This window comes from Myotis davidii, unplaced genomic scaffold (genome assembly GCF_000327345.1).
Source record: "Myotis davidii unplaced genomic scaffold, ASM32734v1 scaffold534, whole genome shotgun sequence".
In the NCBI taxonomy this organism is placed as follows: domain Eukaryota; kingdom Metazoa; phylum Chordata; class Mammalia; order Chiroptera; family Vespertilionidae; genus Myotis; species Myotis davidii.
In genome coordinates, this window is record NW_006286678.1 from 3,482,587 (window position 1) to 3,509,148 (window position 26,562).

The following is a 26,562-nucleotide window of genomic DNA, read 5'->3' on the forward strand; positions in this document are numbered from 1 at the left end:
GACCCTGACCTACCCACCCCCCCTTCCCGCCACCCCCCCCACCACCTCTCCTCTCTCTGAGTGCTTGTACATGCCTTGCTGTCAATGACAGGAGTTCAGAGCACCTGTTGAAGGTGTTTCCTGAAGGGCAGGTGTGTCTTGCTTTCATTCCACCTGGATTGCCCTCAGCAGGGACCTGTCCTCTGGAAGCCATGCCTCCGCTGTTCCTCCGGTCGTCACTGCATCTCCACGGGGAGGGTACCCTGCCTGCACCAGGGCTGGGTACTGCAGGGGAATCCCACCGGCCAGGAGGACAAATGGGCTCCCTAGCCTTGGGTCTAAATGGCTGGACCAGGGACAGGTATGTGTTCATTCTCTGACTCTCCCCTCTGTCCCTGTAGCAGTCGCTGCTAATCAATTCTACTGGGGTGTCTAGTTGGCAATGATATATGCCCTAGATCAGTGGTCATCCAACTGCGGCTCGAGAGCCACATGCGGCTCTTTGGCCCCTTGAGTGTGGCTCTTCCTAAGCCTTAGGAGTACCCTAATTAAGTTAATAACAATGTACCTACCTATATAGTTTAAGTTTAAAAAATTTGGCCCTCAAAAGAAATTTCAATCGTTGTACTGTTGATATTTGGCTCTGTTGACTAATGAGTTTGCCAACCTAAATGGATTTTAAGAGTCTGGGGAACTGATGGGTTCTTATTGGATCCTTTCTGAATAGAAATCAGAAGCTTCGTGTAAAAGAGGAAACACAGCGTTTATATTCTGTGCCCTGAGCATCTCTGACCCTGTCCGTCAGAGGCCAGGGCTCCTCTGGAGTCCCCTTCCTGAGTGGATAAAGAAAGCTGTGCAGGGGAACGTTCTGAGGAGGTGCAACCTCTGGCATGGCCTTGGGCCCAGCCTGGGGGGCAGAGACCCTAGTGGGGCTCAACCAGGCTCTGGGACGCCCCACCCCTTTCCATTTATGGTTCAGCCGGGCTGGGGGCTTAGCTACACACTGAGAGCCCAGAGGAGAGGACTCTCATTAGTGCGGGGCTGGGCGGGGTAAGGCAGCTGGGACAGGGCCTCTGACTCCTCATCTGAAAGAAGGGTGATGATCTGTGGGCAGGGTGGTGGTGAGGTTCTGGGAGGAGAGGAATGCACAGGCTTCGGGCCCCACTCTGCCTGGGGGTGGAGGGGAGAGTGATGACCACAGTAAGGTGACAGAGAGTCCTCAGGAAACCCTGTGAGGGAGGTGAAGTCTCACTTTCCAGATGAGGAAATAGGCTCAAGGTCAGACCACAGGCCCAAAGTCGTGCAGGGTGAGTGTTCAAGCTGGGATTTGCACTAGAATCAGAGCACCCTGGTGCATGGAGTAGCACTGGTACCAACTGACTTGGGTCAGGTGTCCAGGGCCCAAGATTAGGGGTTCTGGCGGGAAATGGGGTGGAGTACGGCCTCAGTGACCCTGTCCTGGATCCTGGCAGGAGCAGCCCACCAAGCTGTCCTGGAGATGATCCCTAGAGAGGCCAGAAGAGAAACAGCAGGGGCAGGGGAGTGTGCCTGTCAGGGAGGGGCTCCAGGGCCAGAGGAGAGGGGCTCCTCCCTCCCAGCTGGAGGCCTTGAAAGGGGGCCTTCCTCTTGCAGCCCTGCCTCCTGTTGCCACAGTACCTGAACCCTCCCCCAGAAGTGACTGGTAGGAGGGGGCCCGGAGAGCTGGGTGCAGGATGGATTTGGGGGTATGGAGGGACCTGGGACCACAGATCCTGTGACTTGTCAAAGGAGGCCCTGGGTGGTGATTAGGAGCAATCTGGTGTTCTTGGAGGGTGAGGGAGGGGGATTGAGGGGAAGCTGCTCCACACTGGGAACCCTGGGGTGGGCCAGGAGGCTGAGGGTGAGGAGTTTTCAGGGGAGGGTATCAGGGCAGCACCTGAAAATTGGAGCTCATCACCATTCCCACCCCAGTGGCACAGGGTGTCATCCTATTCCTTGGCACGCTCCTCACTGACCTGGTGACACTGGGCACTGTGATGGGGGATTAGCTGGAGGTCAGTCTGGGGGCAGAAGAGCGGGCACCTGGATCCTGAGACTCGGTAGACGAGAGCGCCCCCTCCCTCCCCTGTACTGGGGACCCTCTCAGCTGCCTGTGTGAGCTGGGGCGTCATGCCCATCTTGAGGGCGAATGAATGGAGGCTCCCCATAGACACCCATCCCAGTTCCCAGGCTGGCGAAGCAGCAGAGCTCCCTGAACGCAGAGGTGCAGGAGGTTTTGTCCGAGATGGCTCAGCCTCTCCCTCAGGCGATGCCCACAGTGCAGAGAAGTGTCAGGGACCTTCAAGTCGGGTGACACTTAGTTGCAGAGTTGTCCCTTCCTGTCTGAGGCCTCAGTCCCCCACCTGCCATCAGAAAGACTTGGGCTAGAAGAGCCTCAGCTCCCACATCCCCCCAACGTTGGAGCCCAGAGTCAGGCCTAGATCCCAGACCTGCTTTCTGTGTGTGCCCTGCTCCCTTGAGGGCTCTTGTGGAACCACAACATGAGAAAGAGGGAAGATGGGAGACTAGTTATGGACTAGCTAGGAGGCTCTTTCTGGTGGACTTTGGCTGTTTGCCTCCCGAGGGAATCAGATCAACCTCCAGAAAAAGAGTAAGGCGAGTAGCTGTGGCACTCACTGCGGAGAGGGAAGTGGAACCCCCCTGGGCAGGACACTCCGTGCTTCATCCCCTGCGCTTCACATTTATTGGGAGAGTTTGAGAACAGAGAAGTAAGGGCTGGTATCAGGGACAAAGTGCTGGAAGAGGGGCTCCTCACACCCATTCCTGAGAACAGTTAGGACCTGGATGGAATTGGAGGGAAGGAGGGTTCCCATGTGTGCGGAGGCCCAGACCTGGCCCCCTGCCTTAGTCCTCACTCCTAAGGCCCCTGCAGCATCCTCCCCTCCCCCATGCCCTACCTGCAGCCTGTCTTTCCCTCTGTCCCTGAATACAAGTATTGAGAGAGACCTGCTGCTGTGGGGGTCTGCAAATCGTTACAATCTTGAACCTGAGGAGCGATTTGGGGCCTGGTTCCAGGATATGGAGCAGCTCAGCAGAATGAGAGGTAAGGCTGGGCAGGAGTTAGATGAGGGCGGGTACAGACTCTTCCTGGTGGCCGTGGCTCCCTTATCAGCTCCAGACCTTGTTGCAAGGCCACCCTGGGGCACCTGGACTCCAGCTCCTGGGCAGACACTGGGAGGCACACCTGAGGTGTGGCACAGGAACTGCTCTGTCCTGTAGCTACACCCTGTCCTGCCAGCTGCAGCCCCAGTCCTAATCGGCCAATGGAACACTCAAGGCTCAGAGGAACTGGCCACCAGTGAGCTCAGGGGTGAGTATCCAGGCTGACAGCGGCTGAACTCCAAGGGCTCCGTAAAGCTTTGGGCCAAGTGTGGTCTTGAGGAGTCAGGTCCCAGCTACTGACCAATCCTGTGCCTGAGGTGGGCCACCTCCACTTTCTAGGACTCAGTTTTCTCCTCTGTGAAATGGGTGGTGCTACATGATCGCTCACATGGCAGGGACACATGGGGTACTGACTGATCAAGCACTCAGCACAGTGTCTGAATCAGAATGAGTGGGGACAGGGTGGTGAAGGTGGGCCATGAGCCTGGGGGATGCCCCCCAAGGTAATTCCTTTCTTCTATCCAGCCAGAAAAGAACACCCAATTGACAGTCCTAGAAGGCTCTCCTCCTTGCTGGGAGGTGTTGCCATCACGCCCTCTTGTGGACATTTTGAGAACAGCACCCTTCTAGGTTTAGCAATACGGTTTTCTCCTCAGACTGGCAGAATTCCTTACTAGAGTGCTGTTCTCAATATTATTAAAAACCCATTTTCTTTTACAGCTGAAAGCTGAGGTTTGGTCCTTTAGCTTCCTGTGCTAATTTAAATTAGTTCAGATTCTCACATTCCTCCTCTAAAATATCTCAGGGCCATTAGTGTATTGTATATGGGAGAAGGGAGAAGGGCCAGCCCCTTCCCTGGCTATGCAGGAGACCCCCCGGGCCCCCTTCCTCAGAGAACACATTTCATTATCGTGAACAAGGAGCAGACACAGCCCCTCAGAACTCCTGGGATCCAGAGGTTGAAGTTCTCTACAGGCATAGCAACAACCACTGACACGGGGACATCTTTAAAAATAACACTTGCCTGGACTACGTCCTGTCCCAGGACAGTGGCTTCCTTTCTACACCTCTGAAGGAAGAGGGAACACGTTCTTCGTCTCTTGCTGAGGTTTCTCTGGGCCAAATATTAGGAACTTGTGGTTTTCTAGTCCAGTCTCTGGAATTGCATCCGCACTAAGTAGTGAAAGAAATGTAAAGAGATTGAACACTGCGTGTGGAAGGGACAAGGCCAGAGGAAGATAATTTGCAAATGAACTAAGGGCAGGCAGGACTTTCCCTCCTGAGTGCCCCCTCTAAGGACCCAATGATCAGCCTTTATCTAGATTTGAATCCCCGGGGATCCAGGATCCCCGAATTCCATGATCTCCGAATTCCCTTTCCTGCTTGTTTCACAGCCAGGGGAAAGATGACAGCGGGGCCTCACTCCATGAGCATGTAGCTACCTGTGAACTAAGATGTCCTAGAAATCCCCTAGAGGCCCCAGCCTCTCTCTCGGGGACATTGTGGCTGAGACCTGGCTGGGACCTGATGGATGAGCTCTGCTCTGCCGGGATAAGGGTCCATGTACTTGGCCATGGAAAGACCCTCACACTCTCCCTCACGCGTCAAGGTGACTTCTGGGAGCAGGTCTACCAACAGGCCTAGAAGCAGACAGAGCTGCTGGGTGCAGATCCTGAGGAGGGTCCGTAGTAATCTCCAAGGCAGTGACCTCGGGGGAGACCAGGGCTGGCCCCTTCTTCACGGAGCTGCGCATCGTGAGGCGGGCAGACGTTAATCAGATCACCACCACGTTAACGTGCCAGGTATTTATTGAGAGTTGAGGGTAAATCAGGCATTAACTTAGGAGTGTTTGTATTAACTCATTTCATCCCCCAAATATTTTTGGGTGTTGTAGGTATTAGCCCTTTTCTATGTGAGGAAAAGCACAGAACGACAATGTAATTTAGCCAATGCCACACGGCTGAGAAGTGATTATGCGGGGATCCCAGCAGCCCGAGTGCCCGTCTTCCCAGCTTCTGAACGCAGAATGACAGAGCTCGGTTGTGGGGATTACATTAAGAGGTAAGTCCGGCAAACACCTAGCAACAGGACTGGGTTCACAATGGGTGCTCAGTAATGATTCCTGAAGTTCAATGGCTCTGGGAGGTGGACAGGGACCTCCCTCACCCTGTTGGGAGTCCTCCTGGCACTTGCACTGTGAATGGTCAGACTTTGTACAGACCCCGGGCCATCAGAGATCTCGTGCCTGGGTGTGAAGGATCTGGGTAAGTCCCAGGCCCTCTGCACAGAGAGGAATTTCCAGGCTTCCAGCGTGGCATCTGGGCCTCCCTGGAGGGTCTAACACTCCCCTACGCCCGGCACAGCAGGCACCGGAGGGCTCACCCTCGTCAAACGCACCTGCTCTCGCGGCTTTGCTCTTATCGTCCCTTACCTAGAATGCCTGCACACCCACCTCTGCCTCCCCAGGAAGGTGGCTTTCCCAGGGGATCCCCCTTGCAAGAGAACGTGTACATCTCTGTGACCAAGGCCCAATCGTCCCGGCAGGGAGAGCTCAGTGTGTGCCTGCTCCCCCTACCAGATGGGAGGCTGGACCACGGGTTTCCTTCTCTCTCGCCACGGTAAGGCCTGGAAAGGAGAAAGCAATGAGGACCCTCTTGAATTAAGGCCGTACTTTCTCCCAGAGAAAAACGATCAGACGGTTAAACTATCCTGATACGGAAGGTTTACCACCTTCCTCAGTGACACAAAGCTCTGCCCTGTGGTCACACTAAGTGCGTCTCAACACAGAACTCCCCAAGGCTGTCCCCCAACCGTGGGGAGCAGAAATCATGACTGGACAAAGTCTGTTCAACAGAGTTTCTCTTTCGTGCTTGTTCCTGTTACTAGAGGAGTGAATTAGCCCCGAGCCTTCATCGTTCAGCCCAGATGATACCCTGAGGGGCCAGTGCCATGCGCCATCTATGTGGACAGTGGCTGGGTGTGCCATCGCTCTGGGGGGCAGCTGCTGGGTAGCCGGGCCTCGTCTCGGCAGCAGTCACCCGGGCGTGGCGAGGAGCGGTGCCGGAGGCCACGTCAGCTCTCCGAGCACGTCAGCAGGATCTGGGTGAACTCCTGGGAGCCGTGGTCTGGTTTTGACTTTCTGAGCATGCCCAGTCTGGGGTTGTTGATCAGGGTCTGCAGCAGGCGCCACCTTGTCCTGGGCCTCACCGAGGTGCGGGGACCTAAGAGAGAATCAGAGCAGGTGGCCTGGGGGCGGGGGAGGGGGTAGCTGTCTCTGTGCCTCTCTGAGGCTAAAGAAAAACTGTATGTGAGGTGTGAGGTGAGGGATACAAGTGGGGCAAGGAGCTGGACCAGGTGTCCTGGGGACATGCGGGTGGGTGGAAGGATGCATTTATCCCTCAGAGCTGGGCGTTTGCAGTGTTGGGAACAGTGACGAGCAGTTCAGATCGGTGCTGACAAGACAAGATGACCCAGGGCTTCCCCGCAGCAGGCGGAGCAGAGAAATCAGGGGGGAGAGTTGGGGGTAGACAGCACAGAGCTTTGAGGGGCAGGAGTTGGTGGCTGAATGCCCTCTTGGAGGGCATCTGGCTGAAGGCTGGGATATGTGTGGGGTCTCAAACAAATTGGGGGGGGGGCGGTGGACTAGAGTTCATTTTGAGGAACAGGGAGGAGCCAGCTAGAAGGACAAGGACATAAGGCCTCAGGGGCCCCATAGCCAGGCTGACTAGGGGCTAACCCTCCTGATCTCCTGAGTGGATTTCCCAGGGTAGGGAGTGTGGAGGAAGGCAGGCAGGGAAGGGGAACCTGCGACATCTCAGGGATCCCAGAAAATGTTAGGGTACAGTGGGGCCTTGACTTACGAGTTTAATTCGTTCCATGACGGAGCTCATAACTCAAATTACTCGTATGTCAAATCATAAAGTGAACGAGTGAGACACGTGATGCTGGGCTGATGTTGTGACTTTCACTGTGACGTTCACTGTGCCAACTAGCGGTGGGGTATCTGAAGCTGGCTCGTAACCCGAATTTTAGCTCACAACTCAAAGCAAAACATTGGCCGAGAGACGGCTCGTATCTCGAAAAACTCGTTAGTCGGGACACTCATAAGTCAAGGCCCCACTGTACTTGTTTCCTGGTGTCTAAGCACAGGGAAGGTTCACACAGGAGACTCACCTGCTGACTGATGCAGGTGCTCACATCTGATGGCCTGCTGCAGCTTCCTCTCCCTCAGGCCTGTGAGCAGGATGTGACAGAAGCTGACCAGCACGGGGTTGGTGTGATAATGGTCCACATAGAGCATGCCAACCCATGCACTGAACCCTGAAACCCACAAGGCAAGTCAGGCCCTGGGGCACATCGCAGGGTGGCCCGGGGGGTGCTTTTTATGACGTAACTGCAGCATCCCTTCGCTCCTAAATGGTGCCTGTGTCTTTGCCGAGAATCTAGAAAATTGGGTACAAAGAGCCGAAAGGGCCCTTACAGATCACTTTCTACTGTAATCCGTCCATTTAATGTGGAACTTGGAGCTCAAAGGAACTTGGGGCTCCTTTAATGAACAGATGAGTGAATGAATGGACATGGGCCAGAAACAGAACAAAAGCTATTTTTGCTCTACAGAAATGGTTTTGATTTTGGAGTATTTCAACTGGACAGACCAATTTCTTCTCTAAGTAAGGTTCCAAATAGCACCACCAGTGATGCTGGGATGAGTCCTTTCTCAAAGTTTTCAGAGCCAGGCAGTCACAACTCACCTCCTAACCATTTAGAGAGAACTGGGCTACCTCCCACTGCCTGCCATTATACCTCAAAGCTCCGTCAGCCGCACAGATACTCGACAGCCTGCATTCCCTTCTTCCCACTGGGCTAAATGTTTTGCGTTTGTTTGTTTTTTTTCCTACTCAGCTTTATAGCCTCCCTGGGAAGATAAGCTCTGAGCAGAAGTGAGGCGTGAACCCTAGGCCCCTGGTACCCGACCTCCAGGTGGCTTCTACAAAGGTGGGAGTCCAGCCCTCCCCCAACAGGTGGCCATAGGGGGTGGGGGGTAGGAGGTGGGGCTGGCCACTGACCCATGTCGGCTCCCTCGTAGCCCTTCTGCATGATGGTCCTGTCGATGCGGGCGATCAGCCATGTGCCCAGGATGCAGCTGATGAGAAGCCTGGAGAGGCAGGCACCCAGGCCCAGCAGCACGTTGTAGAAGAAGAGGAAATAGTTGAAGTTGTGGAACACTTTCCTGCGAATGGAAGGAAGCGGGCGGAGGAGCGGCGCCCTTTCAGTGTGAGAAGCTGGCCAGGCAGGTGGACTCAGAGGCCCCCGACCATTGGCCAAATCCTACATTTCCTGGCTGCGAGCTGTGTGACCTCGTGCTGTACGTGTGAGCTGACTGTGCCCACCGCCCAGCGCTGGTGTGAGGACTGGCTCAGCCGTAACATAGAGGGCTCTGAGAGGAGGGCAGGACGAGTGCTAGTAGCGACTGCAATGTCTGATGGGACCCTTGGGTTCTGAGGTTTCCTGAACAATGAGAAATCTCCTGTGGCCGCAGCTGGTTGTGTGGTTACACAGAGGCTGTGGCTTCCCCATTGTCTGTTGCAACAGCGACCTGCCCCCAGCTGGGGCTGCTCCGAGTTCTCCAGATAAAATTTCCCAAATGACCACTTGATCATGGGGTCTCCTTCTGCCTATGGGATAAGCGCAAACTTGGCATGTTGAATTTCTGGGCCGTCCTCGAAAGGGGCCTTTCTGGCATTGGCACATCGTGCCCCCTCCCTCCCCTCACCACCCAGGGCCACTGCACGGCCATCACATTTGATTCTGTGTACTGTTCTCCTGACACATTCTGCCCTTTCATGGCCTCCTGCCTTCATGGTGCAGTGGGGGATGCCAGCCATGCCCTCTCCTCAGCTCTACCTGTAGGCATCCCACCATCCTATCGACTTCATCTCAAACGTCCCCTTACAGTGGAATTAACCACTCCTGCCTCTCTTCTACCACCCTGCCTCTCCTCATTACTCCTGTTTCTCTTGGGATCCTTTCACGCCCTCTGTCTGGAGTCTACTGTCCCTATATCTGTGTCTGTCAGCCCCAGCGGACCCTGCGCTTCTCACAGGCAGGTCCTGTGGGGATATCTCTTTATGCTCAGTGCCTATGCTATTTCCTTCACCATGAATGGCTTTGAATAAGTAAATTAGAAAGGATTACCACTGGCCAGCACTATGGTTCCAGTTCATATCTGAACACATCTCATCCTCAGAACACAAATGCACAATTATTGATATTCACAGATGTTTAGCAAGGTCATGCAAGGTCACGTAGCTCATAATGGGTGGAGCCAAGATGTGGAACCAGAGAGTCTGGCTCCAGAGTCCACTCCTCAACCACAGCTCCTCACTCTATAAGCGAGTGTAGGGTTTGCCCACAAACCTGCCAGCGGTGAAGAGGAAGGAATAAGATTGCTGAGGCCCTAACTGGTTTGGCTCAGTGGATAGAGCGTCAGCCTGCGGACTGAAGGGTCCCAGGTTTGATTCCGGTCGGCGGCATGTGCCTTGGTTGCGAGCACATCCCCAGTGGGGGGTGTGCAGGAGGCAGCTGATCGATGTCTCTCTCTCATTGATGTTTCTAGCTCTCTATCTCTCTCCCTTCCTCTCTGTAAAAAATCAATAAAAGTATATATTTTAAAAAAATTGCTGAGACCAAAGTCCTATAGTCACCATTCCCTTCTTTGCCCTCACCTGTTGTTGAGTGCCAAGGGCTTCTGCTTATCAGCTGTGCCCATCTTGGGTTGCAGGAAGAAGCTGGCGGCGATCCATACCTGCAGGATCATGAGACCCAGGACGATGGATATGGTGAGGCTGAAACACAGGGTGAGACCATCCTGAGGTGGCCTTGTCCACTCTTCTCCAGCCCTTCTCTAATGCCCAGTGGTAAGTGCCCAGTGAGATGCTGCCAGCCCGCCAGCCAACAGTAGCAATGAGCTCTGTGCTTTATCCCTACAGAGCATTCCACGTCCATTCTGCGGTGAGAAAATTGAGGCTCCCAAAGGGGCGATCACTTTCTCAAAGCCACATGGTCAGAGTTCTAGCTCTAGACCAGACCTTCAGGATCCAGGCATGGCGACTGGGACGAGTGGTTTAGCAGCATGGGAATCAAGGAAAGGAATGGGGCCCATGAAGGCCACGCGCGAGTGACAGGGCAGGCTCTGCACCAGACTCATGGGCGTCTCTAGGTGAGCCTGGAAGCAAGGAGCTCAGAGCAGGGGGTGTCCAGGGAGCACCACAGCCTGTGTTTGCACCCCCAGACCGGCAGTGTGAGCCAGTGGCTCAATGAGGCTTTGGTTTTAGATTGCCAGGCTCCCAGTCTTGCTTATCAGTGGACAAGATGCTTCCCATCTCTGTGCCTCTGTTTCCTCATCTGAAAAAGAGGGAGCTAAATAAGTCCCAACCTCCAAGAGTTCTTAGGAGAAAAAGCACACAGTGAATTCTCAATGTCAGCACTCATTTTTATCTTTCATATGGGGAAACTGAGGCTCAGAGAGGCCACCTACCCAAGTCATCTAGCTGACTTAAAACCCAAGCACAGATCCCTCTCCCCTTCTACTACACTGTCCTCTCACTTCACCTCCTCTCCTCTGAACCTTCCCAGCTATCGAACGGACGCATGCGTATCTGCCACAGACACCACTGGACGGACCCCGTTGAACAACAAGAGTGGCAATATTTTGTAAGCTGTAAGGTTCCTATTGCGATGTGTTGCTCTTCTGGCCCATGCTTTGATCAGACCTAAGAGCGCAGTTCCAGGGAGTGGTGGGAGCTTAGCAGGAAAGGGGCATTTTGAGCAGCAGCTGCGAGGGCCCACCAGCTCCCAGGCTTGGGCAAAGCCAGGAAGCCCACCGAGCACTTACATTCCAATGCCCAGTCCTTGGAGCATCTCCAGGCCCTGGTTGTGGATGATGGGCAACACCAGGCTGTACATGATCACCATGCCACACAGGCTCTGCACCACGTGGATAATGAGGTAGCCTGTGGCCGAGGGAGCCGGTGGTCACTCAAGGCCCTTCATGACCCAGTCACCTGTGTCCCTGTCTGCAGCCCTGGTCCATCCTCCTGCCACCAAAGGTCCTGACACTTCTGTCTGTGCTGTTTCTTCTGCCTGGCATGCCCTCATTTTTCTTCTTGTTGACTTTCTGCTCACCCTGCCAGGTGTGGTTCAAATGCCAACTCCACTAGGATGCACTCAAGCCCTGCCCAGGGTGTGGAGTCACTTCCTCCTCTGGATCACCACTGCCCTTGGCATACACACCCTGTGGGCTCAGGACAGGTGGGGGTGATGATCTATAGGACTGTGTGATTCTCCCTCCTTCCTGAAGGCCCCTCACAGGCAGGAGCTAGGGCTGCTCCTGCCTCACCTCTCTCCTCCCTGCCTACCCTCAGGCTCCGCAGGTGCCCAGGTAATGTGTGTTGAAGTGAATGGGTCGCATGATGGCACTTACCCCACAAAATGTAGGCTATTTGCCAGCCAGAGTACCTTGCAATGGCCGCCTGGGATTTAAAAAGAAAACGGGTCCCAGAGGGGAGAAAACCTTGATCATCTCGGACACGTGTCCAGCATCCCTGTCTCACCGGAGATTCATCCACCAACCCACTGAGGCATCTGACTGTCCTCATTTCACAGCTGAGGAACCGCATGATGAGAACCACTGTCCCATCACCCAGCAGCAGAGCGACCTAGAACTGAGGCCTCTGGCTGCCACCCAGGGCTCCCCCACACCACGCTGCCCCTGTCCGAGGTGCAGGAGACAGGTCTCCGCGGTCTTACCACACTCCCTGAGGAGGAAGGGTTACGGAACTTCAGAGGGAGAAAGTGTTTATTTCCTGCCCACAGCCTCTTCACGTGCTTTCTAGAGAAAAGGCGGGAAATTAGTAATGTTCATAACCACAACTCCTCATGCACGCAGAGCTCAACAGATACAAACAGAAGGGCTTGAGGAGGGAGACAGTGGGCAGCTTAGGCACTACTATGGACCATAGTTCATGCGATGGTTCTGATTAGCCTTAAAAATCTTAAGTTTAATACATTTTATTAAAATAATATACAGTTACCTAGTCTTCATGACGCTATTTGAGACTGTGTATGTGGCTTTTATTTTCTTCATTTTGCTCTACTTTTTGTATTTTTTCTACAGTGACTATAAATCATGTAATAATACTTTAAAACAGATGAGAACAGAAAGCCATTTGTAATGATACTCCCAACGTATAACATAAAGGGAAATGAAAAGGGGGCAGCACCCCTCACAACCCCAGCACCCCAAGAAATCACCGCGTGTTTTCCCAGTTGCTAGTCTCGGGCCTGGACCTTTGCATAAAGACTAGGTTGGCAGAGTCAAGTTCATGGTCCAAATTCCCATCTGGGTCCTGCTTTTTCAATAACGTTCTATCTCCAGCACTTTCCAGGTGGTTCTGTCATTTCATGACCACTGGATTGGGAAAGCTTGGTATGAAATAGAGAGTGTAAACATTAATAGTGTGTATATTTATTACATGAGGAAGTGATGGTATTTGGGTTATGTTAGGGTAAGCATTTCGTTAAATCATTTTCATCTTCCTTCTTACTTTATTAGTAGCATCTACTAGAAAATTAAAAATGGCACCTATGGCTCTCACGGTGTTTCTGTCTGGCAGCCCTGGAGCAGAGTGTGCAACCAGGAATACAAACAATGTTCAGCTCAGGGGCAATGAACTGAGGTCTGAATGGAAGAGTTACTTTACACTGAATATTTTCTTGGTAACTTTAAAAAAAAATAGCTTGTCTGTAAGTTGGAATAATTCTAAGAAAAATAAAAATGCTGGCAAAACGCTTCCGAGGTGGTAGGGTGCTTTCTTGTCCATTATTTCCTCTGCTCCATCATCTACAACGGAAGCAGAGCAGGGATCATCACTCCTGGGTGACAGGCGTGGGAGAGGGAGCCAGCCGGGGCAGGAATGAGGCCTTCCCAGCACACGTGACTTCTCTTCCCTGTGCTCTCAGTTGCCCTCTGCCCATGTCCATGCAGTCTGCTCTGCACAGTGGTTGTCCCTGGTCATGACCAAATGCCTCAGTGAAAATCTCCCAACGGCTTGAAGACGAAGCACGAAGCATGTCCCTTCATCAGACAGGGCAGGGGACAACATCAGTGTCCAGTCCACCCACAGGGTCCAGGGAGAAGTGAAGCTGTGGCCTCTTCATGCCCAGAGAGTCTTTCTTTTGGATGCCACTGGCAAGAGACTCACCCTGTGGGCAGCCAGATGGTGAGGATGCAAAGGCAGGATATTCTGGGGAGCAGGGTGCGGGGGGTGGGGGGCGGCAGGAAGATTGACCCTGAGCTTCCTGTGAGTCAGTATGAGTTAGAGCCTGAGACAGAGAGACAGAGAGAGGCAAAGACAAAGGCAGAGAAACAGAGAGGCCAGAGCTACCTGCATTCAACAGCTATCTGCATGCAAATGCTAGCTAGTATTGAGGGCCAACCCCTCCTCCTGCACTGTCTGGGTCCTTGAGGTTGAGGCCCCTGGTCCCCTTGACCCAATTTCCTCTGATGTCTTCTTGAGCCACATTCATCTGCTGATATCCGGTGCGATGAATCCTGGAGAGCAGGACGGGTCTGACACCCAAGGGAGTTGCCAAAGTGAACAAGAAATGTCAAGGTCTGGGGTTGGAAGACAGGATCAGCCATTACTTGCTTGGGTAAGATATTTTGTTGAGTCTCAGCGTTCTCACCTATAAACATGGAGATGAAAGTACCCCTCGGGGCTGTGGTGAAATGAAGATTCTAGCACAATGTCCAAATCATGGTAGAAGCTCAAGTCAATAGTTTTGGTTTGTTTGTTTACTAACAATAGATGTGGTTGTCCCTGGACCTTGCATACACTCCCGGTTCCACTCCCGGTCACTGCTGGCACTGCTTGGGAATTCTTAGAAAATTCCATCAGATACTTTCCTGGCTGGAGACACACAACAGACACCCTGAGCCCTCTTACCTGTAACAAGCCAAAATGTGGAATAGATAGCTCACACACGTGAGGAAGGCAGGAAAAATGGTAACCACCCAGACTCCTGAAACAGAACAGATGACAGGAGAGGCCTCCGAAGGTGCACTAGAAACAGTATTTTCAAAATGCAGAAACTCAATCAGAAAGGTTTGGGTAACACATATTATACGTCCTTTAACACACTTCTTGTGTAAATACCGTTGTGCTTATATATTTCTGTTTCATTTTTAGCCACACACACACACACACACACACACCCTTGAAATACTTTATTTCCTGCACAGTCCTCTCCTTTGCTATTAATATTTCAATCCATGAATAATGGAAAGAGAAAATTATGGCATATATACATTTTAGGTAGCTTCCATCCTTGTAAAACTTTATTGAACTTCTAATTGCCACTTTTGGAGGATGGGGAGGGGAGATGGTGACCCACCTCCAGTTAAGTGGCAACCATGTGCAAGGCTGGCTTTACCTTTGGAGATGTTCATCAGCTCCTTCACCTGCAGGATGACTGGGGTCAGGGTCCCGGTCTGGTTCACGGAGGCAATGTAGCTCTCTAACTCGCCTTCAAACACATCCAGCTGGTCTCTCACATACACGAACACGCAGAACTCAATGACAATGAACTGGGGACACAGAGCAAATGCTTCAAGGTCTCACCCTACTGCAGCTTTTGCCCAGTATGTGAATAACTATGGGTCTCTCTTTGGTTTTGAGGTCAAAACTCTTTGAAGTTCAACACTCATCTGCAATAGACTCTGGACCAGCCGTGGGCAAACTACGGATCCGGCCTGTTCGGCTGTTTAATGTACAGAGGTGGAATTTTGAGCCAGCTTTCTAAGAACAGCTCCTCTCCCAGCCCCACCCCATGTGCAAAGTAGAAAAGAATGTGCTCGGATCTAATGGAGAGGGAGACCTAGATGGAAGCCAACACGGCGGTTCCGATCATTCTGCTTGGGAACTGGAAGCAGGGGTCCCACTCGTAGATCCTGCTTTGAAACCAAGACTTTTTTTCCTCTCTGTTAATGAGTAAACACCAAGAAAAGACAGGTTGTGGTTGGTAAACAAATGCCTAATTCTTCTAGAAATAACCTCGTTACCCCTCTTCATCTTAGATTTCAGTGAAGAGCAAAAACACTGGTAGATTCTACAGTTTCTATTCTCCCCTTATTCTTAAGAACAGAGACTGGGTTCTGTCTGGTGCAGCAAGACACCAAACTGAAAGGCTAGAGTTTCTGACCTCTCTTACCTGTAAGAGTGACCAAGACTAAGTACAGGGCAATTAGTGACCAGAGGGGTGGTGTGGGACTTTGGGGAGGGTGGTTAGATAGAATCAACGCCGCAGAAGGGGCCCCATAGCCTTTCCTTCTTTTCTCCTGCCTGCCATCTGAAATGCTGATATAGTAGCTGATCCAGACTGGAGTCCCGAATCGACCGTGGACCATGGACAGCCTTCATGATGGAAATCACTAAAATACTGAAGCAGGAAAACAGATGATCTTGGTGCCATAGTGAGCAGCAGTCCAGGATCAATATGGACTGCAGCCTCCAGAATTCTTTTAAATACATATATTTTTACTGATTTCAGAGAGGAATGGAGAGGGAGACATAGAAACATCAATGATGAGAGAGAATCACTGTTCGGCTGCCTACTGCACGCCCCCTACTGGGGACTGAGCCCCAATCCTGGCATGTGCCCTTGACCGGAATTGAACCTGGGACCCTTCAGTCCGCAAGACCCTTCTATCCACTGAGCCAAACTGGTTAGGGCCAGAACTCTTTTATATGAGAAATAAATCTCTCTCATTTGTGCCACTATTATTTTGTACTAGAGACCCGGTGCACAAGAATCATGCACTGGGGGGCAGGGGGAGCCCAGCCTGCACCCTCTCACAGTCCAGGAGCCTTTGGGGGATGTCCAACTGATGGCTTAGGCCAGGGGTGGGCAAACTTTTTGACTCGAGGGCCACAATGGGTCTTAAACTGGACTCAGAAGAAGGAGCTGCGGCCGTGTTTCCCGACGTTGCCATGTTAACACTGCTGCTGGTGAAGGAGCGGAGGGAGGAGCAAGAGAACCCTCCGCTCTTTCAGCTCCGCGGATAGAACAGCCGAACAGGCCGGATCCGGCCCGTGGGCCACAGTTTGCCCACGGCTGGCTTGGGCCCACTCTGGCTTCTGGCTGAGTGGCCATCCCCCTGTGGGAGTGCACTGACCACCAGGGGACAGCTCCTGTGATGAATGTCTACCCCTTGGTGGTCAGTGCGCGCCATAGCAACCAGTCGTTCCACTGTTCAGTTGATTTGCATATTAGCCTTTTATTACATAGGATTATTTGCTACATATAGCCAAGTGTAATTCTAATGCAAGTACTAGTTTTGCCACTGTGTGAGCTTGGATTAGACGTGTCCCTTCTCTGAGGCGTATTCTCTTGTATGCAGTGGCAGGGGTAAGGTGACCACTATGATCACTGGAGATCGTGTACTTTTGCCTGGCCAAGAGCTATATCCTCTGTCACTGGTAATGGCATATGAGTTTTTCTCTGAGAATCTACTCCTTTCCCACCATCAGTCCTAATGGGCAAGTGCAGCTGAACCACTTCCTGGGTCCAGTGGTAAACATGTGACCCAGCCTTAACAATCACTTTAGTCCAATCCCTGAGCTACAGTAACTGGTGCTGGAATGGCATTTGGTCCAATCTGACCCAATAAAACACATGCATGGGACTTTGGTTTGAATTATTAGATAGGAAAAATTCTCTTTCCTGTGAGCTTAAACCAGGAGGGTATTATCTTAGAGATTCTGGGGGCCACCTTGGGGAGGAAGCCCATCTAACCAGAAAGCGAAGTCAGATAAAAACAGAGTTAAGAGGGGACGAGGGACAGAGGCCTCGTTCTGCTGGATCCACCTAAGCTTGAAACTGACTACCACTAGACGTTTAAATCATGTAAGGCCACACGTTTCCCTTTTCTCGTTAATCCCATCTGAGCTGAGTTTCTGTCATTAGCAAACAAGAGCCCTGACGAATACAGCAGACTTCCTGTCATCGTAGGGCCTCATGCTGTCAGGGCTCGTCCCTGTGGTGGGAACGCCTGGATGAGTGAGTCAAACCGAGGCTTACTGCAGCGGGCGCTTCCGCAGGAGCTGCCTGACGTGCTCTGCCTGATGGATTTCCAGAAACGGCTTTTCTTCCTGTGAGAAAAGAGAGAGGGAGGCGCTTTGGCTCACAAACTTGTGTTGGAGTGTTGGTCTCTTTGAGGGGCTATCGCCACAGAGGGGAGGAATTTGGGTAGCGCTTGCTCTTTTGGATCCAGCCATTCCCAGACACCTGTTACTTAATGGAGCGAAGAGCAGGGTCCCGTCTCCTGTTTACCAAGCACTCGCTTTCAGGAAGTGCCGGCGGTCTGGCTCCCTGGCCTCCTCTTCGTGCTGACTGCACCAGTCGCTGCTCTGGGAAGTCTTTCTTCTCTTTGAGATTTGGTGATTTCCCATCATAGTGTAAAACACGGTTTAAAATCCCATTGTTTTTACTTATTATAAATAGAGAGAGTTTCTTTTACTCATTTCTTATTCTGCAGTATTTAAAAAACACACACACACTTTACTGATATGTTTTAAAATGTTTCCTCTGCCTGTCTGGTGTGGCTCAGTGGTTGAAAGTTAACCTATGAACCAGGAAGTCACGGTTTGATTACCAGTCAGGGCAGATGCCGGGGGTTATGGGCTCGATCCCAGCGGGGGCCTGCAGGAGGCAGCCAATCAATGATTCTCTCTCATCATGGAAGTTTTGATCTCCCTTCCTCTCTGAAATCAATAATAACAATAATAATTTTTTCTCCGAGTGTAATTAGCTTTTCACAGTACTCATCTATTCTGCTATATATGTTGAATATGTAAATGTTACATGCTATGAGATGAAATCTTAAATACTGAAGATATTAGGTAGAGTACAGAGGATCTGGTTAGAATTTTGACTGGTGAGTGACATCAATGAGATGGAGGAATAGGGGATTCCAGCCCTCAGGCCACTCTGATACACCTATTTTGACAAATACCCACAGATGAGAGTAACTTCGTAGAAGCCCATGAGTGTACTGGGGAGGTTCCAGAACTCCAGTCAAGCAAAAACTGAGATGAAAGGCACTGAAGAGGGTAAGAACATTTTCACTTCACCAGTGTCACCCATCCTCAAGGAGGCGCAGGTCAGTGCATAGAGAGACCCCCACCTTGGCCTGCAAATTCTCCCATGAGGCAAAGAGTAAAGGTGTAGAGCTTTTCTATGCAATTAAAGTAAGTTGTTATCAACTTAAACTGTTATAATTATAAGATGTTTTATATACGCCGTATAGTAATCACAAAGAAAAACCTGTTTTATACAAACAAATGATAAAAAGAAAGGAATCAAAGCATACCACAACAAAAAGACCCACACACATCACATCACAAAAGAAAGCAAGAAATGAGGACTTACAAAACAGTCAGAAAACTAACAAAATGACAACTTTAAGTCCTTACGTACCAATTTCTTTAAATGTAAATGGATTCAATTCTCCAAGTCAAAAGACACAGAGTGGCTGAATGAACTGAAAAAACAACAACACCTCACACAAATATATGCTACCTCATAGGGGACTCGCTTTAGCTTTCAGGACACACACGGGCTGAGAGTAAGGGATTGGAAAAAGATATTTCATACAAATGGTAACCAAAACAGAGCAGAGGTGGCTATATTTATATGAGACGAAAAAGACTTTAAGTCAAAACTGTCACAAGAGACAAAAAAAAATCACTATATAATGATAAAGCGGTCAATTCCTCAAGAGAATATAGCAATTGTAAAGATATATGCACCCAACATCACGGCACCTAAGTATATAAAGTAATTATTAATAAAACTGAAGCGATAAATATACAGCAACTTAATAATAGTAGGAAACCTCAACACCCAGCTTTCAACAATAGATAGATGACCCAGAAAGAAAATCAATAAGGAAACAGCTTACTGGAACAGCACTATAGGTCAAATCGACCAAATAAACATATACAGAACATTCCGCCCAAGAGCAGCAGAAGATATGTTCTTCTCATGAGCACAGGGCCCATCCTCCAGGAAACGTCACACATTAGGCCACAAAACAAGCCTCCACAAGTTCAAGTATCAAGTATCTTTTCTGACCACAACGACATAAAGCGAGCTATCAGTAACAGGAAGAAAACCGGAAAACTCACAAATATGCAGAAATTAAACACTACATCCCTGAACAACCAACAACCAATGGGTCAAAGAAAAAAATCAAAAAGGGAAGTCAAAAAATATCTTAAAAACAAATGAAAATGGAACTACAACAGACCACAACTTATGGGATGCAGCAAAAGCCGTTCTAAGAGGGAAGTTTATAGTGGTAAATGTCTACACCAGGGCTCCTCAAACTACGGCCCGCGGGCCACATGCAAATACAAATATTGTATGTGTTCCCGTTTTGTTTTTTGGCTTCAAAATAAGATATGTGCAGTGTGCATAGGAATTTGTTCATAGTGTTTTTTTAAAACTAGAGTCCGGCCCTCCAACAGTCTGAGGGGCAGTGAACTGGCCCCTGTTTAAAAAGTTTGAGGATCCCTGGTCTACACTCACAAAAAGAAAGGTCTCAAACAAACAGCCTAACTCTATACCTGAAGGAACCAGAAAAAGAACAGTGGTTAAGAAAAAGCCTTGACAACCAAACGGTCTGGGTTGCTTTTCTGGCTCTGCCACAGACGGGATACGTGATCCTGGGCAACACAACGTACTCCTTCAGGCCCAAGCTGCCTGCTACAGAACCCGGGGGAGGGGTCATAGCACCTCCTGCACAGACTGTTGTGGAGACCAAACCTGTCAGGACGCACACAGTGCTTATACTTAGTACTCACCGTCTGCAGCTCCCAGCCCAGGTGGACCCTCAGAGACTTGACGAACATGTACAGGAAGCGGCCCAGCAGGAAGGACAGGCACAGCAGCGAGGGCCAGTAGAACATGACGGTCTCATACCTCCCCAAAAACTGCAACAAAGCAGACCATTGGTCACCGGATCTAGAGGGCAGAGCCAGGCCCCTGATGAAGCTGTGGACAGGAACCTGCCTGCCCCAGCCTGCTCCCACCAAAGCCCACTCCCAAAGCTTGGATTCCTGCTCCTCCAGCCCCACATCATTGGAAAGAGCAGGGGACTTGGAGGCCAGCAGCCCTGGATATGAGTCCAACACCCCCATTTTACTTTATACAAAGGGATGTGTTCAGATGAAGTGTGAAATGCTCCTTTTGGAAAATATAAGAGAAGGAGAGAGAAAGTAAGGGTGGGGAGGGAGGGGGAGAGAGAGAGAAAGAGAGAGGGGGGTCTTGCTCCTTTTCCTGGGGTATGGGACTAAACAGATGAACAGCTGTATCAGTCTCCCATTAATAGACAGGGAAACTGAGGCTACGTGAAGGAGTGTAAAGAAATGAGCCCCTGATTCAGCCATTCCTGGTCTCAGTGCCCAGATCTGCTGCTTCTTAAGAGTTACTCCATATCCTTCAGATTCCTCACCTATAAAACAGGTTTGTTGAGAGCTTCCCCACCTGAGGGGCTGCTGTGGGCATTGACTGAGAGACTGTCTCTCTGAAGTAGTACCTTGATGAACATAAGATACTATACAAGGGAAGCAACACGAATGGTTCCAACTCCCTTTTGTACACAGGAGGAATCGGAGGCCCAGAGAATGACAGAAGCTTGTTCAAAGTCACACAGGACTCACCTGCCCATGGGGACACTGTATGATGTGAAGAATGGTGACAGCAAACCTGCCGGAGAGAAGCAGGACTTGGGGTACTTCCAGCCCCTGTGACAACAGCCCAGATCACCCCAGCCTGAAGTTACCTCCTTGGAAGGGCTGGTTTCCAGGCCTCCGTGTATGCCCCACCCAGATCAGGCACCCTGCTTGTGCCTAAGGACATGCAACAAAATTCATTTAATGCCCTCAACTCGGACACAATCCCAGAATCCACAGCGGCAGAGCAGGAGGACCCTGAGCGGTCCCCCCATCCCTCCCCTTCACTCAGGTAGGGAAACTGAAGCCCAGAGATGGGAAGGGATCTGTCCAGAGTCACACCAGAGCCAGGACCAAGACCCAGGTCTCCTGACTCTGGGGCTGAGGCTCTGTCTGCCTGTAAACACCGCTCTGAGGTATGAGCCTCAAACGGGTCTTCCTCCCATGGTGTCCAAGCTGCGGCGTGACTCCTGCCACCCTGTCCTCTCCTGGTCAAAGAGTCTGTCATAGGCTGAGACATTACTCCTCAGCTAACACTGAATATCCTCTCTTGTAATTTTTTTAAAAAGCAAGCCACTTATACAGTCTGGAATTGCAGCCACTTGTCAGCCCCCTGCATGCTCAGACCCTGGGCCTGGAGCCCCTGCCCTCAAAATGCTATGAGGGAGGCAGGCCCCATAAGGAGAAGTGGGCAAGGAAATGAGCCGAGCAGGACTAGAGAGTGGAACTGCCCAGGGGATGATTCAGTGAGCAAACATTCCCTGGGGCCAGCTCTGCTGGTCCAGTGCCGAGGGCACAGAGCTGACAGAAGGGTCAGGAAGCTCCCACTGTGGTGGCAACAGTCCACAAAGGACGAGCACATGTCCCTCCCTGGGCCGGGGAAGAGAAACACGGAGACAAGGTGGCCAGAACACGTGGTCATGAGGGGCTTGTCTCGTTTTCCAGCATGTTCCCTGGCTCGTCGAGTTTGCTGAATGAGTAAGAGGACGATGAAGGAATGCCAGAGTTCTATATGACCTGCACACATGCCAGAGACTGGTTAGGGGGTAGGAGAGAGACAGGAGAGAGACTGAGGCACCTGCACTTTCTCCAGGGAAGCCACAGCACAGGGAGGCAGCATCCACACGAGACTCCTGCTGCCACCAGTGGGACCCTCGCAGCTTATGGAAATGAATTTTTCTACATCTCTGAAAACTGGGAATGTGTGAATCATGAATGGCCGCTTGCGAAGCAGACAGAATGCTGGCCTGACAGTGGGACTGTGGACCAGTCATTCCACCTGCCCTGGGCCTAAGTTCTGAGCAAAGGTACCCTCCCAAGGAGGGCTCTGAGGTCACCGCCAGCCCTTTGTCCAGGGTTCAGCAACGGCCTAAGGAATTGTGGGAGGGCAGGCAGGTGGAGTCTGTCTTACCAGATCAGAGAGTAGAGGAAGCCCAGGATGGAGCTGACCAGCTGGAACTCCGAGGAGAGGCAGGCAAAGAAGGGGAAGTGGGACAGGCCGACTTCGAAGCCTCCAATCAGAAGCACAAAGGCTGGGGAAGACAGGGCCAAAGATGCTGTGAGTGCCTCTCACGGGCTCAGGGGAGCCCCAGGGGAGCTAAGGGCTTTGTGCTGACTTGCCGTCTTGGACCTCAGGACCCAAGGAGATGAGTGGAGGAGCCCCAGCTTAGCACAAGGAGGAATGCAGGAATGTCTGTCATTCATTCATGCAACAGACCCTCCTGGTACCTCTTCCATGCCAGGCACTGGGCTAACTGTTGAGATGAAGAAGACTTGGTCCCTACCCTTGATTAGCTCACGGTAAAGTGGGTGGAAACAGACCACATCAACGAACAAACAAGAATCACAGAGAGAAAACTGGTTGGACAGAGATGTTTAAAAGTTGTCATATTAGGGGTGGTTGAACCTGTAGATTAAAGTTGCCACTTCAGGGGGAGCATGAGGCATGGAGAATGAAGAGGCCCCAGACCAACGGCCAAAGATGATCTGCTCTTTGAGGAAGTATCTGAGGGCCTATTGATAGTGAGAAGGCAGCCATGACTATGGCTCAGGAGAGATTTTCAGCGTGGGTGGTGGTGAACCTACTTTCTGAGCCTTTGCTCCACTCTGTCTGAAGGACCTCTGCCTCTAACTAGGAGAACACCCCACACACAAGCTTTGAGACTCTGTGGGCTAGGCACTGATGTCGGACAAGTAACGGGCTGGGAAGAACACCGAGTTCACTCACAGAGCTTTCCCTCTGACCCAAGAGAACCCCGGCATGCTGTCTCAGAGAGCAAGAATGTCCATGGTTAAACTCCCAGCAGCTATGAGGCAGCCCTGGTACCTTGGGCCCACTGTGGGATCTGCAGGAGCTGGGAGCCTTCTGAGAACAGGAACATGACCTTATTGGCTGTGGCTCCAAAGGCAATTCCGTAGGACCATCGGTTACTAAAGGTGCCCACGAAGTCCAGAGGTCTGTGAACAAGAGAAACAGTTCATGAGGCCAGAAGGTGGCTCTGAGACATCCCACATTTCATCTCCAAAGTCCCAGTCCCACCTTGAGGATAAATGATTGGGGAGTGAACTATTCATTTTAGATGACATTTTCTTAAGCCCTCTGTGCCAATTCTGGGGCTAGGCAGGGATTCAGGGTACTGAAGTGAGGAAGACAAAATTCTTAAAAAAAATTTTTTTTATTGTTGACAGTACTATTACAGATGTCTCCTATTTCTCCCCCTTCTACCTCCTCTGACCAGCCTCTAACATTCCGGGCCCCCCCACCCCCGCCTTCACCACACTATTGTCTGTGTCCATGGGCTATGCATGTAAGTATATAAGTTCTTTGGTTTATCTCAGGAAGACAAAATTTCTTCCCTTATCTAGGAGGAGAAAGCAAGGATACCAATAGCCATGACAACAAGCAAAATGGGATGAGTTTCATCTATGCGAACACAGGTAGTATGACTCAAGAGACCACAACAAGGAGTATGTCCCAGACAGGCGCGGGGGAGGCTGCCAGGCATCCAGCCAAGGTCTATGAAAGTTCTTCTCGGTGTCCCTGGGAAGGTCTGGGTATCATTGGCTGTGCTAGTTCTACGTGATCACGCCTTTCCTAGCTACAGCTGATTGGACTAGGGGTGACCACCTGCCTTTAGAGGGGCCAATCAGATGTCTGGTCTTAAATTTCAGATTTGTGGCCCTGAGGGCATGAGTCAATCAGCTGTCAATATTCTGTTGGCATCATGCTAGAGGCAAGCTGAGCTTTTAGGGAAGCAGAGATCCTGCCAGGTGGCATGGAGGAAAATGCTAAACGGTGCTGAGCGCGCCACAGTGACACAGAGAGGCAGAAACAGAGAGAATCCGTCTCCCAGACATGCCCATCTCCAGAGCCCTGGTTCCCATGAGTCCAGCCTTGCAGTGAGACCTCTGTAACTTCATAAAAAATCCTGTTCTCATTTTATGTAAACAAGCTACTAAATATCCGTTTCCCCTAATCACAGGAGACCAGCCTACGTCAGAGTAAGCAATTGCAATTGGATAGAAGAGCAAAGGCTTTTCCAGCAGAGTGTCACTAAAGGCAGGCCTAAGTGAAACCTCAGGGCGGTGTGAAGAGCAACCTCACCTTCCTGAGCCATCTGCCCTCTCACCTTCACCTCCAAGGATCAGCTCACGAAGCACCTCTTCTCTGAAGCCTCCCTGGCCACCCACTCCCAGTCAGGCACATCCAGTGTCCCCTCAATCGTACGTTCATGTCCGTGTTTCCCACACCTCCCTTTGTGTTATCACTTGTTTCAAAAAACATAAATGCCTCCGGGGTGGAGACCTAGCACAGGACCTTGATATTAGGTGCTCACCGCACATGCGTGGACACGCACTTGGTTGCACTGAGTTGGATTTGAATCAATCTCACCTGTAGTGCGTGGGAGCTCTGTGAGACTCCGTTTCCCTATCTTTCAAGCAGAGATGGAACCCCCTGCTCTGCTGTATCACCGGGGCAGCGAATGAAGCACTGCCTGATAACTGTGGAGCACCACACACATGTGAGGGCTGATTAATGAGTGAGGATAGTGAGCCAAAACTACTCAGAAAATCAGAGGTTTTGATGGGAAAGTGGCCGTGGAGTAAGTGAACTGTACCATTAACACTTTAATTCAAAACTGTTCAATGTGATCCATACAGAGTACCTACCTTCTAAAGAGTTCTGCACCAGGCCCTACAGGCCAAATGTTCAGGGCAGAGTCTGAAGATCTTCTTTACCCACCAGCCTGGCCTTTCTCTATGCCCCAACCAATGTGGCTTAGACTTGGCATCCTGAGATGGGCTGACTGCTCCAATGGGTGGGATCCAGAATGAACTTGCTACTCTGTGCTGGCATACAGGGTCCCTGGACATTGCAGTTAGATTTCTCTCTCCCCGAAGCCCAGGTCTTCTCTAGCCTCGGTCCTGACATCCTGGTCTCCTCTTCCTTCCCCAGAGGACAAAGCTAAGGTCTCGGCATGTCCACATGCTTGAGCCTGCTTAGGTTATGACACTGGGGGAATTAGAGCAAATATCAACCAGACCTGGGTTAAAGCTCTTGTCCCTTACTAGCTGTGTGGCCTTGGGCATGTCACTTAACCTCTCTGAGCCCAAGTGGACTCATCCATTACATGAACATAACCACTTTCACCATGCTAGGCTGGCAAGAGGGTTCACTGAAGTAACGCAGGCAAAGCAAATCATTCAGTGCCTGGGTCACAGTCGGTGGGCAATAATAAATATTAACGATGATAAAGAAGAGAATGAACAATTAGACCTTAAGGGAAAATGTGATCAGGGGTGCAGAGACTCAGAACAGCAGAGCTAGAAAGGCCCCGAAAGTGCCCTGGTCCAGTGGGCTCTCCTGGTGCAGGATTCATGGTGCCATCCCAACAGAAGGCATGCTGCCGTCAGGGACAGGGAACGCGCTCCCTCCTGCTTCCTGGTGTAGCCATAGTGCTGACTGTAGGAAGATCTGAGCCTCCTTGAGATGTTTTACTAGTAAGCCTATCTGGGCACCCTTGGGTGCCTAGGATACAATGGCTTGGAAGCCAATTCTGAACTCTCAGGGCTTGGTTGGGTTGGGGCAAGGCTGTCCACAGGGAGGCAGAGGTTGGGTGGGGGAGGTAACTGGGAGTTATCCTGGTCTGACAATTGGTGTTGGCCCCAATCACTGATACCAGAAGCTGCAGAGATCAGCCCTGGCTCTACTCACATGATAATTCCAAAGTGGTTCCCCAAGAGGTAAGAAGTGTCATCTCTCTGTTTGCAGTGCTCCCGTCTTTGGAGAAAGGACAAGACCAAAATGATGAAAAGCTGCAGGGGAAGAAGATGAGAGGGTCAGTGGGAGTATCCATCCTGGGCGTGGCCTCAGTGTCAGCTCTGAACGACACGTGTGGGTGAGCAGAGCACTCAGAATGTGTGCTCTGCTCAAACGCCAGAGGCACAGAGTGGCTGCACACACCCTGGAGCAGGGGTCCTCAAACTACGGCCCGCGGGCCACATGCAAATACAAATACTGTATTTGTTCCTGTTTTGGTTTTTTACTTCAAAATAAGATATGTGCAGTGTGCATAAGAATTTGTTCATAGTTTTTTTTAAAACTATAGTCCGGCCCTCCAACGGTCTGAGGGACAGTGAACTGGCC

At 51.1% G+C, this 26,562-nt stretch overlaps 2 protein-coding genes across 2 annotated transcripts in view; both read right to left on the reverse strand.

Moving 5' to 3' along the window:
* CCDC180 (coiled-coil domain containing 180) overlaps positions 1-4,873 on the reverse strand; it is a 51,732-nt gene extending 46,859 nt beyond the window's left edge. The window contains 1 exon segment of the mRNA XM_006779550.2: positions 4,753-4,873. Within this exon segment, the coding sequence (XP_006779613.2) occupies positions 4,753-4,873 (121 nt within the window).
* Positions 4,874-4,910: 37 nt separating this feature from the next.
* Positions 4,911-26,562, reverse strand: part of LOC102773976 (stimulated by retinoic acid gene 6 protein homolog) — a 27,644-nt gene continuing 5,992 nt past the window's right edge. The window contains 16 exon segments of the mRNA XM_015560504.1: positions 4,911-6,341; positions 7,294-7,440; positions 8,187-8,350; positions 9,846-9,965; positions 11,015-11,132; positions 11,603-11,651; positions 11,929-12,010; positions 14,127-14,202; positions 14,614-14,767; positions 15,058-15,160; positions 17,260-17,330; positions 20,046-20,174; positions 20,904-20,949; positions 22,327-22,447; positions 23,242-23,372; positions 26,131-26,231. Of these exon segments, the coding sequence (XP_015415990.1) occupies positions 6,193-6,341; positions 7,294-7,440; positions 8,187-8,350; positions 9,846-9,965; positions 11,015-11,132; positions 11,603-11,651; positions 11,929-12,010; positions 14,127-14,202; positions 14,614-14,767; positions 15,058-15,160; positions 17,260-17,330; positions 20,046-20,174; positions 20,904-20,949; positions 22,327-22,447; positions 23,242-23,372; positions 26,131-26,231 (1,761 nt within the window). The 3' untranslated portion in view covers positions 4,911-6,192.